The sequence below is a fragment of the Grus americana genome, chromosome 15 (assembly GCF_028858705.1).
Source record: "Grus americana isolate bGruAme1 chromosome 15, bGruAme1.mat, whole genome shotgun sequence".
NCBI classification, from domain to species: Eukaryota; Metazoa; Chordata; class Aves; order Gruiformes; family Gruidae; genus Grus; species Grus americana.
The window spans coordinates 10,857,169-10,870,954 of record NC_072866.1 but is presented as its reverse complement, the minus strand read 5'-3'; the positions used below and the strand labels follow the sequence as shown (position 1 = coordinate 10,870,954).

The 13,786-nt window shown below is 56.9% G+C and overlaps 1 protein-coding gene across 10 annotated transcripts in view; it reads left to right on the top strand.

The window, feature by feature from the left end:
* MPRIP (myosin phosphatase Rho interacting protein) overlaps positions 1 to 13,786 on the top strand; it is an 88,506-nt gene that overhangs the window by 28,157 nt on the left and 46,563 nt on the right. For all 10 annotated transcript variants that reach the window (XM_054842422.1, XM_054842419.1, XM_054842421.1 and 7 more), the window contains exons 4-5: positions 7,142 to 7,293; positions 10,391 to 10,475. In XM_054842422.1, the coding sequence (XP_054698397.1) occupies positions 7,142 to 7,293; positions 10,391 to 10,475 (237 nt within the window). The remainder of the gene's footprint in view (positions 1 to 7,141; positions 7,294 to 10,390; positions 10,476 to 13,786) is intronic.

The following is a 13,786-nucleotide window of genomic DNA, read 5'->3' as shown; positions in this document are numbered from 1 at the left end:
CTGCAGATATGTGCTTCCCCCTTGGCTGGGTAGCTGCTGTGCCTACGTGTCGAGGAACGGGGAAGATGCCACACTGGCAGCTGCAAGCAGATGGGGTCAAATCCGTTATCATGTATTCCTCCCACCCCTCTTCTAGGAGGGGAGGAGGACATTTTGCATTTTAAATGCGTTTAAATCCCGGAGAGCAAGAAGGAAGAATAACTCTTGGGTTTGCAAGGCTGTGAGATGGTGCCTCCAGCATGGTGGGGCTGGCAAGTGCCTGTGCAATGCTGAGCTTTTGCTTTGGTCTCCAAAGAGCTGAGATGGTGGCTCAGAGCAGCCCCTTGACCCCCATCCTGGTGGGACTTTGCTCTTGTTCTCGTCACGGTGCCAATGTTCTCTGCATCTTCTGTTCCTCATCCCCTCCAGCAGCGTTGGACATGGAGCATGTGTGTGCACGGGTGCAAGCTCCCCCAAAGGGCTCCCTGGATTTGGGGATGCTGCCAAGGACCCAGAGGGTTGGACCCCAGCACCGAGGGAAGTTGCACCCACTTGGTGACCATCACCGGGTTTGCTGACCCTCCCTTCCTGGTGCGGGCGGTTGTGTCAGGACGGGATACAGCCATCCCCGTCATGCGTGGACCCCTCGGAGGCTGTTCAGCAGGAAAGAGGTTAACAGGAAGGAGGCAGGCAAGGCGCTGGCTGCCAGCTCCCGACCCCGCTTTGGGGTGGGGAGCAGCTGGGAGCTACAAGAGCAGCGCGAAAATCGCCATATAAGGCCAAGACGAGCCGGCTCCAGCCTCCCGCACAGCCCCGACCAGGCTCCCTTCGCTCCGGCGTGCGCTCCCCAGATGGGCACTCATGACGACAGGGCTGCAGATGGGATGCGTGGCCCCAGACTTGCTACCTGGGCACCCCCAGGATGGGTGCTGCCCGTGCCTCGCCGAGGTGGCGCCGGGTGGGAGAGGAGCCCGAGGGTGCTCGCGGCCAGCTTGCGGGCAGTTTGCAGGCAGCTCGCGGCCAGCTCGCGACCTCGTTCAGTGTTTAGACTCGCTGTCTGTGGACGTAAACACCGACTCAGCTTAAAAGCGGCCCCTGGCTGAACTCTCCTGCCCAGCCCCTGCACTTCACCCCCTCCCCAAACTGCTCCCAGGGAAGAAAATTCCTTCCCCCTGGCGAAAGTGGAGCTGATGTTGTTTTATCTCCTGGTAGAGGCTCCAGAGTGCTCTACAGGGGCCCGGCATGCAGGGACAGGCGTGTGTGGGGTTTGCTAACCCATCCTCCCAGCCTGCCTCCCTGACCCGGTTCCTTGGGGTGGGTGACCTGGGGCTGTGGGGAGCTGCTCCAGCAAAACAAATTTCAGGAGCCGGCTGTGGGTGCCTGTGATGAAGAAGCAGGGGACAGTGATGGGGAAATGTGTGTTGGGGCCGAGGGAAGTGTTACGGCATTTATCCAACCAGGAAGGTGTTCCTGCATCACTGGCTGCACTCCTCGTGCTGACACAGGGCAGCTGCTGGTGGCATCATGAGCCAGGTTTGCTGCCGGTGCAAAGCCACGCTGGCACGTGCCAGGGCCACATCTGCAAAGCACTGCTGCTCCATCTGTGGAAGGGGCAATGGCTTCTGGCCGGCTGGAAAGCCAGGGCAGCAGTGAGATTTGGGGGCATCTTCCCCTGTTCCTTGCACAGGGGCACGAGGTATGCATGCAGAGGTGCTGGCGGGACGCGTGTTGCTTGTTACCTCCGTTGCATTCCCTTGTCCATGGTAAAAACTTGCTTTTCTGTTGCCTGGTGCATGGTGTGAGCAAGCCAGAGGCTTCTCGGTGGCTTCACTGAGCAGTAGCTGCTGATATGGGAAGGCTAAAAGTGGGAAAAGTGTGCTCAGGTGGCCAAGAAAAGATACCTGCCTCCTGCTTGGATGGCACAGGGAGAGCAGAGAGCTGCCGTGGGGACAGCAGAAATGGGAGAGTGCTTCTGCTTGCAGGGAGGTGTGGGATGGAGGAGCACAACCTTCTGCTTCCCTTTGATGGGTGACTGCTCCAGTCCATCCTTTTGCAGAGCCCGCAGAGGTCGTTTTCAAGAGCCTTTGTCTAATTTAATAAAGCCAGGATGCTCAGCCTGTTAGACGATCTATAAGTGTAATAAAATCTGCCCGCCACAGAGCTGCGGTCGCATTGTGGCTGTATTGATAGCCTCGTGCCTGGTGGCAGGAAGCCTAAAGTGCTCATTAAAGCCCTGCTGCTCTGCCAGCTCCACTTGCCCAGCGCCTGGGCAGCTCCGGCCACACTGTGGCCGCCCACCGGCAGGCTGAGTGTAGCCCCAGTAGTAGCCCCCAGCCGAGCCTGCCAGTGGAGCCAGCCCTGCTGCGTGCACGGTGCATCCCCAGGTGGGATTTAGGGAGGCCGTGCATAGCCTCGCATGGCTGAAAAGGGAGCTCCCTGTGATTTTTTCAAGGAGTTGGTGCTTTCATGCTGATGGCTTCTGGGTGGGAATGGTGGAGGCGGCACTGGTGTGGGCTTCCTGTGCTGCGCTGGTGCCAGGAGCTGCCTGTCCCGGCTGCATTGCTGCCCTCACCTGAGGCACGGTTGTCTCCACATTATTCTGATGTGCCTGTGGCGATGGGGCAGCCGAGTCTTGCTCCCTCCCATGCTGCAGCCCAGCCAAGATCACGCTTGCATCCCGCCTTGAGCACTGTGATCAGCTGAGCCCAGGCACCAGGGATGGGTGAAGCTTTTAGCAAACACTGCAGCTGCCTTTGCAGAGGACTCGAGTGCTGCGAATGAGCAGCGTGCTCCTTGGCAGCCACCCTCATGAATATTTTAGCTCAGAGAATTAACATTTGTCAAGAAGCATTTATGGAGGCAGCGTGGATGTCTCTTCCCCAGGCGCTGCAGGCTCACTGCTGCTCTGGGGTGGTGCTGGGAGCCAGGGCAGAGCCAGTCGGAGCCTGAGCCCTTCCTGTCCAGCGTCACGGCGGAGCAGGACAGCAGAGCCGCTATCTCCCCCTCGGGACAGCCGGGCCCCGGTGCCAAGGCAACCAGCCCGCCATGCGAGATAGACAAATGGTTGTGGGGTTTTTTTTTTTTTCCCTTCCCCTCCTGGTTCTTGGCAGAAAGTAAAATGTCCCTTTTGTTTAGTTTCCTCCTCCCCCTGCCCCATCGCCTTTCTTTAAAGGTTGTGTTCCAGATTTCATCAACCCACGTTGTGTAATAGCCCTGGAGAACAGCGTGGGCATTGGCCGTGTCCCACTGAGGCCATGGCAGAGCTGCTCCTCAGGATCCTGACCGCAGGGTTACCTGCTCAGAAAACATCTTGTGTACAGCTGCTGAGCAAAGTTCTGTTGTATTTTGGATCAAGCTCCTACAATGCCCACACGTTAGAAATGACAGGGAAGGTAGTTGGAGAAAATTTGGAAATTGTTGAATCTAAAGAATCCTATATTTCTGTCTCAGACCTGCAAAACCGTATGGAACTGAGGGACTCTTGCAGATAAATCCTGTTGATGTACAGCATCAGCCCCATGCGCCCATGGAGCATCCAGCACTGTGCATCCTGCCACAGCACCTGGCTCTCCCCAGTAATGCTCTGCTTGGGCTTGTAAGAGGTCTGCATTCTTTCTTTCCCTCCTTTCCACTGTCCAGGTTGGGGGATGCTGCAGTTGCTGGGCTCTGCATCTTAAGAGCATCCATCCGAAGGTCCCTGCATCTTGTCTGGAGGCCGCTGGCATTGTGGATGTGGAGAGCATGGTGTGATTCGTGTCCTGGGCACCCAGGAAGGGAGAGGAGGAGGAGGAGGAGAACATACTATAGGCTTTGTGTAGTAAGGAGGGGGACACTGTGCGCACGTGTGTGTGTGTAAATGTGGATCTGTCATACCAGAGGGAAACAGCAACACAATTGTTTCTTGGCTTCAGTTCCTCTGCTGATACTGGCAGCGTGGAGAGCTGTAGCTGCTCATATGGTGCGGGTGCTGCCTTCTCCGTGCCGGCACATGGTGAGCAATGGGGGGCTGCTCCGCTTGCTGGGCCAGAGGTGACCGGTGCCACCGAGGAGAGCTACTGCTTGTGATGGTACCCATAGTGGTGTCCTCTGCTGGTGCACCCTGTTGGGCTTCCTCTCCTCTCCCCAGTTAAAAGACACACCCAGGCACCAGACCCAGTCATGGGGTAGCTGTGTGCTCCATCCTTGACGGCAGTATGGGAAATGGCAAAGGTAGGACCAGCGCCTGGGGATAGGGTTGTCCCCGAGGCAGGGACCGGCAGAAGCCAGCAGCTGGAGCAGGAGCTGAGCCTGAGCGTCCACTCCTACCTCACCTGGACACAAAGCCTCCCCATGGCCCCGGGGTCTGACGCTGGGTTCAACTTTGTATCAAAGCATCTGCTCTTCAAAGGGCTGGTTGAAGTCCCAGCCTTGTTATTGTTTTGGCGTCTCTGCTGTGTTACACCTCCCTGCTCTTGCATTTATTTATTCCCTTCCAATTGCTGGAGCCATGCAGTCCTCACCTGGCCTGGGACCAGTCCAGGGACCAGCTCTGCTTGTCCTCCCCTGGGGATCCCCAGCCCTGAGAAACCCCTCAACATGGATATGGGTGCTCAGAGGCAGGGAAGGGGTCCATGTGTCCTCATCCCCTGCTGCAGAGCCTCTCCCATCTCCCCTGCTCCCACACCACTACCCTGCAGCTTCAGCACGAGGGCTGTCCCTCTTCTCCTGGTTCTTTGGGGACAGCAGCCGTGCGCCATCGCCAGCTCCTCTGCCAGGGATCCCTGGCTGGTTTTGAGGTGCTCCTGGGGTGCAGTGCTGCCCAAGCCCCGTCCTTTGCCTCGGTGGAGTTTGCATGTGTGCGTACATGTTTCTACCTGGCACGATTTGCATTTCGCTTTGCTTCAAAGTGCCTGCGCTGCCTCCAAGGAAGGAAATAAATAGGTTTAAAGGAATTTACATCCCGAGTGAGTGAAGCTGCTGGTCAGTCAGGTTTCATTTGCTGCCGAGAGGTGTGGGGGTGCAGGGGGGCTACTGTGGGGTGGAGGATTTGTCCCTGGTGCCCATCCTTGTCCCCAGCTGCAGGTGCAAGGAGAGCAGTCTCAGATTTGCTTGCAGCTCCTCTCCTGGTGTCCTGGGTCGGAGGCACAGTGGTGGACAGGGACCCATGCGTCAGGCTGTGTGTTCACCCTCACAAGGAGGGGTGCACGGCAAAACCACTTCACAGGGCTGGCATGGCGGTGTGGGGGCCCCAAACCAGCTCCTCCGCTCCAGGCATGCTTGGGTCAGGTCTGGGTGTGAGCAGTGGGGGAATCTGCCTTGAACACTGCCATGGGGTTAAAGAGGGAGGAGAGCAGGCAGGTTTCGCAGGGAGCTATCTCCTCTCCTCCTGTGCCAGCTCCCTGCCAAATCCCTTCGAAGCCTCCCAGGGAGTCGAGGGGTGCCTGTGGCAAGAGGGACCAAGTGGCCCAGAGTCCCTGTGAAGGACTGGGGCTCCCTCCTGGAGCCACCCTCATCCCCTTTTTCACCCATACTGGTTGCGTTCCCTGGTGCAAAAATGCTCTGGGTAGGGAAGGGGGTCGGACCCAGACCTTACAGTCCTGGAGGCTTTGGCTTTGCTGAAGGCCAGCGAGACAAAAACGTTTCCAAGACTCCACTTGGAACAGGAGAAAGTTTTTCCGTTGGGTTTTTATAGCTTCCGGAAATCGGGGTTTTATTTTTGTTGTCTTAAGACAAAAAATCCTCTTAGAGCTGACTACCCGCAGTGGTGCAGGGCGGGCAGCTGTACATGCACCGTGCCAGGGGTCTGGGCTCCGCTTTGCTTTCCCTCCTTCCCTCTCTCCATCCCATGGGGTCTGTGGATGCTGATGCTGGTTTCCATGAAGGAAAAGAGAAGGTTTTGGTGTCCCTCATGTAAAACTGGTCCCATTTGTGTGCCCATGCTGGGGACCGATGCTGCAGCACCCAAGATGGCTCCATGCCACCCCTGGGCTGTTGTAGGATGCTCCCGCCTGGGGACATAGCTGTAGGGAAAGCCCTTTTCCTGGGAAAGGGAGCTATTTCCCACAGCCCACAGATGGGTAAAGCAGGGGCTTTGTGGGTCTGATCTGAATTTCCAGGGGTAGTAAGCTGTGGCCATCGAGCTCTCCCCAATTGCTCCTTCTTTGCATGGCACAGGCTGCTTTTGGAGGGGTTTTACTGGCAGGGGAAGCGGTTTCCATGGTAAAAACCATAATAACATTGCCAAAAGTCCATCTGCCTGTTGGCCCAGCCATCTGGAGGGCACAAGGAGGCTTTGGCAGGGTGAGGAGGTGGCTGCAGGCTACTTTGGGTGCCCGTTCGGTGCCGTGGGCAATTTGGAGGGGTCCCTCCGCTCGGCCATTTATGCCCCAGGTGCAGGTTTGCATCAGGATGCGGGGGGGATCCCAGTGTCACCGAGCTTGGTGGGACACAGGCAGGCTGGGGATAGGGGAGACATGGCATCACTGCTTGGGGAGGGAGGGCTGCAGGCACCATGCATGGGGAGCGGGTGGCTGTGCTGTAATCGGATGAGCCAGCCCCGCTCCAGATGGACCTGTCAGCTCTCGTCAGTGCTGACACCCCTCTGGGTCCCTCTGCGTCCCCTTGGGCCAGGGGGGCCATTGCCTATACCACTTTGCTGTGTCTGCTTGGAGCAAGGGGGCTGGGAAGTGACACTGTGTTTGTAAAGCCCATCAGACAAACAAGGTCCCTTCCATGCTGCAGTCCCCAAACCCCATGTTTTGTTAACTTTAATGGGAAAAAGCTGGCATGTGCGTCTGTATGTCTATGGTGCCTGCCCCAGGTGCCACCCCACCAGATAATTTGCAGCTGCAAACCCAAAGCCGGACACTTGGTGCCTTGCCTTGGTGTTCCTGTGCTGCAGCGGGGCAGCCATCCTTCCTTGGACATTCAGCATAGGAGAAGCGTCTTGCTGGCAGCAGTGGACAGGGCTGGACTGGGCTGGCAGGAGTTATACCTGCTGGTCCGTGTCCCCACATCTGCAGCACAGGGCTTTGCTGTGTGCCATCCTGGGTCTGGGTATTCATGGGCAGAGCATCTTGGTGTGTTGGATCCTAGTGTCTACCAGGAGAGGTTCTGGGGCTCGACTCTGCACTCATCTGCTCGTCTCTTCTTAAACATTACTCCTTTCTCCTTCCCCTTGCAGCCGACAACCCTTCCGCAGGGCACCATCAACATGAACCAGTGCACAGATGTGGTGGATGGGGAGAGCCGGACAGGGCAGAAGTTCTCCTTGTGCATCCTGACGCCAGAGAAGGAGCACTTCATCCGGGCTGAGAACAAGGAGATCATCAGCGGGTGAGTGCAGGTCCAGGGCCGAGCTGCTGCAGGGCCCTTCCCTTAGCCGAGAGGAAGAGGAGGGCAGGTAGGACTTTGCCCAGGGCCGGGTGCTGTGGCAGTGCGTACCCAGGCTGATCCCCAAGTGACAATTGCAGCCTGCTGCAGTGACAGTCCTGGGGGCCGGGCGTAGCTGCTGTCTCACAGTCAGCTCCGCTCTTCTCTGCCTTTTTGGCAAATATGGGGTTTCTTTCCCCTTCCGCGCTCCCCTGCCTGGTGGACCCCTGCCGTTGCCTGGTGCGCTGCAGCGGAGCGGGGGCCTGAGCACCCCCTGAGCCACCAGATTTATGGTGTGAGCGTGAGCACTGACTTCAGTGGAGACCTCTGCGGTGGTGGATGATTTAAGTCCTTCCTCCACGCCTAGTGTGCTTGCTCAGCCGTGCTGGGCTGGAGCCTGAGGCTTCCCAACATGCCGGACACCTTTCAGAGCCAGTGCTGAAGGAAGCTCAGCCTCTGCTGGGAGCTGTGGCCAGGCCCCAGAGCTGAGATGCTCCTGAGTCACTTGTTACTTATGAAGGCCACCGTTTTCAGGTCAGTTTTGTTGTCTGCGGTTGGGCAATATCCTGCTCCCTGCTGCAGAACAACACTCCCAGCAGCATTTACCCCCAGGAGCAAACTGAGCTACACTGGAGTGTTTGTGGGATGCTCAGAGGGAGCATCTGGTGCCGAGGTGCTCCTGGGCTGGCCGTGGCAGCCTCAGCCCCAGCAGAAAGCAGCTGTTTACTGGCCAGGGGAAAACGCTTGGCCACAGGGTGAGCACCAGGATGGGGCTGGAGCTGATGAGGGCTGGGGTGACCCCACAGTTCTTTTAGGACAGCATCCAATCAGACACCCAGCCCGCTGGCAGAGGTCCTGTCCCCACACCAGCGGCAGGTCCCGTAGTCCCGGGGCTGGCATGTCCGACCCTGCGTGCCATGCACGCTCTGGTCCTCATCTGTCCCTGGGCAGACATGGCTCCTGGGGCTGCCTGCTCTGCATTTACCCCGTCCCCATTCACATCCGCATTTGCAGCGCTTGCCTTGCCCGGCTCGTTCCCTGCGGGCAGGCTGGCAGAGGGGGCGGATGCAGCCCACTCCCCTGGTCCCAGTGGAGCACCTGACCTCCGAGGATGATTAAAATATCATCACTCATAGGAGAGCCTGCTGCTGGGATGCAGTTGCTCAGCAACGCTGAAGATTAGACCACTAAAATGAGCAAATCGTGGTAGATTTCCTGACTCCAGGTGTTGGATGGTGACCTAGAAACATCCTTGTTGATTGCTCACATGCTGGCTTGGGTTGAAGCCGGCGCTGTGGAGGGTGCAGAGCCATACCGCCAGCTCGCAGTGACGGACTGCAACGGTGCTGCTGTTCACCTGTGAGAGTTTCCCATGTGGGATGTCTGGAGCTTGGTGCCTCAGTCCCAAAATTTGTTGACATTTGAAACTAGAGCAGAACGTTGAAGGGATGAAGCGCTCGCTCTTTCCCACACTTCCTGAGTCACGGCGTCTCCTGCTTGCCCGAGCCCTGGCAGCGGCGGAGTCAGTGCTTTCTGTTGAGATGATTTCTATTTCCAAGCATTTTCTTTGGTTGTGACTCCCCCCATTTTGGTAAATACTGGCTGAAATAAGCATTTTTCTACTAAGAGCTTGGGATTTTTATCAGATACATGTTTTCTTGCCTTGAGACTTCCCTGCTCTACTGAGACACGTGAGCGTGGGTGATTCCCTTTCTGTGCATCGCCTTGGGCCGGCAGACCTGTCCTCCGGCAGCACGGCCTACCCCCGGCCCCGTTTGCAGCGATGGGGTTCCAGTGACTGCAGGGCCAGGGTGCAGAGGCACGGGGCAATCGTAGCACGGTGGAGCCAGCTCCTCTCCTCCAGCCAAGGCAGGAGCAATGGCCGTGCCCCAAAACATGGCCAACCCCCATGCCCTGCTCTTTTCCCCCTCTTCCCACTCTCCAGTTTGCAGCTCAGCCTTTTGTTGCTGGTCCTGCCCGCCATGCAGGAGGGAGAGGCATTGCAGAGCAAGGTGGGGCTGATTTATTGTTCATTGGCCTGGCGCTGGATTTTGAAGCAGCGCGTTTGCTCCTGACTGCAAGCATTAATCATCCTGAAACAGTCACAGTCTGGATCTGAGCCAGGCGGGTTTCATATGCAGTTGCAGCACGACAGAAAGATTTCTCCAGCCAGGGGAGAATTTGTTTTACGTTCGTTGCATGCTTCTGGCATTTATTGCTTAACCAAAACCCACTTGATGTGGTCATCTCAAAATGCTTTACAGCAGCAGCGTGCAAAGTGGGGGGAACAGGAGAGGGAAGCAGGGACATCTGAAGCAGGGATGTTTCCCAGCGGTCCACGGATCCCCGTGGAGTTCACAGAGATGGAGGGGCAGGTCATCAGGCCATGGCAGGAGGGCATGGGAGGGTCCCCCAAACAAACGACTTGCGCAGGGGATGGACTTCTCAAAGCCAAGTTCACACTGCTCTTTCTTGGACAAAAGCACTTTGTGTGCAGTGTGCAGGCATTGGCATTGCTGAAGGGGGAAGGTCCTGCCAGAGGCTCTGTCCCTCTCAGCTGTCTTTCAGGATCCTTGAATCCCTGTCCTGTGTCAACCTTGGCTGTGGCCTCGCTCTTGCAGTGAGTGGGGTTTGAGCCAAAGCACGCTGGGCTCATCCCTCCTCCCGCCCTGTCCTGCCACGTTTTTCTCCCAGGAGCTGGTTGGGATGATTTCTGGATACTATTTGCCATGTTGACACTGACCAGGTTGGAGAAGCTGAGCTCTTCTCTGTGCCCAGCACCAGCTTGGGGTTGTGCTTATGGCCGAGTTACAAATCCGGGAAGGCTGAGGTTACTGGTGAAATGTGGACACTCCATCTCTGGAGCTTGCAGGCAGCCTGCCCCAGAGGTGGGATGGGGCAGCATCTCCTGGGCAGTGTTGTCAGAGCCACCCATGGGGGGAAACAGCTTTGGGGTCCGCAGCCTGTGGGAAGCTACCCCATGCTGAGGTGCGAGCGTCGTTCTTATCCCTGCGCGCTGCCTTTCGGCGCATACCTCACCTTTTACTTTCTCTGCCTGCAGGTGGCTGGAGATGCTGATAGTCTATCCGAGGACAAACAAGCAGAATCAGAAGAAAAAGAGGAAGGTAGAACCCCCAACTCCCCAGGTAACTCCAGGGACACATACACTGTTGTCTGGTCCCTTGCCTCCCTCTCAGGGTCACGGCATTGCTCTGCTCCTGGGAAGATCCCCCTAAACCAGCCGGACCAGTGGGCTGCCAGCCCTCTGATGCTGCCTGCACAGAGGACCAGAGCTGGGGCGGGCTGGGGCAGCCGGACGGTGTGAATTCCTGGTCATCGCTTCCCAGGGTCACATGCTGCTGCTGCTTTCCTGTCTGCTTTGGGGCCATGTTTTGCCCCCCGGGCGCTGTCTTGTGGCACCAGCCTCGCACACACTGTGCCAGGAGCGAAGGCACATGGTCCTCCTGGGGGACTGGGGAGAGGTGCTGCCTGTTCATGGGCTGTTTCGGCAGAAACAGGCTGAAATTCTATCTGGCTCTGGTTACCCTCTTTGAGATGACCCCAGAGATAATGGGAATGAAAGGAAAATACTAAAGGCCAGGGCCAGGCTGGGAGCTCCGGGGGCCGGAGACGGGCTCTCCAGGGACCCAGCGGTGGCTTCGTGCTCACTTTGACTATAAATGGTAAAAAGCGGGGCTGGCCGTGACTCACTCGTTCCTGCCGGGCTCCCACGTGGCCGGAGTGGGGGAGAATCCCACAGATGGAGAACGTGACCCCAAGGCCACCCTCGTCCCTCGCCAGGGCTGAGAACAACCATGTCCCTGAGGCTGCCTGACCTCCAGGCGCGCGTCCCACCGCCGCGGGGAACCGGCTGGGAGGGCTCCTCCAGCCGAGCCAGGCTGCAGCACTGGGGGACTGAAAATAGCATCAGGGCTCCCCTGAGCCCTGGTTTTCAGGTTCCCTTTGATGAAGTCCCCAGGATGGTCCTGGTGGTGCAAACCGAGCCATGGGTGGGGTTTGTATGGCATTTGTTTGAATCGAGTTTCCACCACTCCACTGGGTAAAGAGGTTCTGGGCAATGGGAAAAAAACTGGGGGGGAAAGATGATCCTTCTTTGCACCAAGCTGGAAGTCTAAGCCACCCCCTGCCAAGGGCTGGGGTCATCACTGCCCCTCAAGTGCTGGCTCTGGTGATGCTCCAGGGAAGACGCCTCCTCCTTCCGTGGCCAAGAGCTGACATGTTACAAGTTGCCTGTCCTCAAGCCCCAGGCAGGGGGCTGCCACATTCGGGGCACTCCAATGAGCTGATGCAGCAGGGCAGGGATGCTCATCCCATCCCTGGTGCAACACTAAACCCAGCCTGGGTTCAGGAGGGGGACGGAGCGGAGAGGAGAAGGGGCGCAGAGCCAGAAAAACATCATTGTGGGTTACATTTCATCACCATGGCAACTTCTTGGAAACCGTACAGGATCTGAGCTCCTGAGCACCAAATAAGGGAAGCGGCTGCGGGAAGGATGCTGGCTCCCCACGCGGGCAGACGGGCTCCCCAGGTGCTTGGGGATGGGGTGAGCATGGAGCCTGGTGGCACTTTTCCCCACCTTGGCTTGGGGTGGACCACCCTACTCCAAGCCCCATCCCGCTTGCTACCCTCCTTCCACCCTCTCCATCCATCGCTCCCAGCCCTGCAGCACCAGAAAAAGACTCAAATTCACCTTTGCAAAACCAACCTCCATGTGGGACTTGCTGCCAGACGGATGCTGCACTGTGTCAGGCACTCCACAAGCAACTTGCAAAGGCAGAGGAAGCATCTTTCCTCTGTCTCCTTAATCATGCCGATGCAGGCAGCTGGTCGGGGGAAGGAGAGAGGATGCTGGGGACAAAATCAGCACCAAATCCCCCTCTGTGAAATGGCTTCTCCTGAAGTTGGCTGCTGTTCAGCTCACTCTCTGTGTGCCAGCGGAGAAAGCCTGATCTCTTTCTAAAGACAGCTGCCCGCTAATCCGGCAGCGGATCATGTCTGAGAGCCACTCAGGAAGGGACAGACACCTTTAATTTAAAACAATGGATATTTCTGCTTTTTCTCACTCCAACGTAGTTTTTCCTTGTCCGTGCTACAGCAGAGCTTGGCTGCAGCCAGGCACTCCTGGGGCATCAGGGCCATTTTCAACTCTCCCCATCATTTTGCATCTCCCCCCTGGAAAATCACTGGGGTGGGAGCAATGCAGGCGAAGCTAGGAATATCACTCCAGCTGGAGATTTTTGGACAGGAATTGTTAGGTGCAATCCTAGAGGTGTTTTCACCTTCGCTTTGCAAGCAGGTTGCATCTTAGGGGAAAGAGGGCAGGTTTCTCCTGCAGCTTTTGCCATGCTCCGGCAGAGCGGTGCAGGCAGTGGGAGAGACTGGGCTTGCTGCCTTTGCCTGCCTGCTGTCCCTGGGAAATCGAGACAGGATTTGGGGCTGAAATCTGGGATTTGAGGCACAGCCCTCTGTTGCAGAATGGGTTTGCACAGGGGGACGACAGGCTACGGTAAGCAGAGCGTGCCCAGACATAGTTAATGCCGGTTTTGCCGAATTTGGTGCATGCTCCTCTTTGGAGCTGTTCATGTCGCTGAGTGGCAAAGACTGAATTTCTCTGCTTGCTTATAGACTGCTTTTTGGCCCTCGAATCTGTCAAATTAAATACGTATCTGCAAATAATTATACGAGGGTGTGTGTAAGGAATGTATAATAATATATATCCTGAGCTTGCGATTGACTTTGGGCTTTCAGATCAATGACTGAGAGAGTGGTTGAGGTTGGAAGGGCCCTTGGAGATCGTCTGCTCTGACCCCCTGCTCAAGCAGCATCCCCTCAAGCAGGATGCCCATGAACTCTGGATCATTTACCTCCAACACTGCATTCCTTTAGAGTGAAATTTCCAAGTTGTTTGTTTTGTTTTGTTTTTTTTAAATTGAGGTCATTTGCTACTTGTTGTGGCTGTACATGGAGCCAGGACACGCTCCCTGGGAGATACCCCAGTGGCTCCGGCGCAGCCCTGCAAATGCTGATTTGGAGGTGCAGGGCTAAAACCCACCAGCGGCTCTGCTGATGTGGGAGGAGAGGATGGAGGGGATGCTCTTTGCAGCCCATGTCCCCAGGCCGTGGCTGCTGGCTCAGGCGCTCCTGGATTCCCCCTGCTCTGTGGAAAGGGAACAAGCATCCGGGAAGCTTCCCACAATGCAGAGACTTTGAAGGGGGGCTAATTGTCATTGATTTATTAGTGGCTTCAAGAAAAATAATCTGCTAATGCAGAAGCTTAATACGACAACAGCAAAACATCTGCTAGTGAACAAGACAAACCCTGAACAAGTTGTGAAAGCTGCTTCGTCTTCTGGGGCATGCACTGAACCTGGGCTGCCTGGGCTACTGCCACCAAAATGGCGTCGGCATCAGCGTCCAGAGCTCCGCAGAAGCGTTT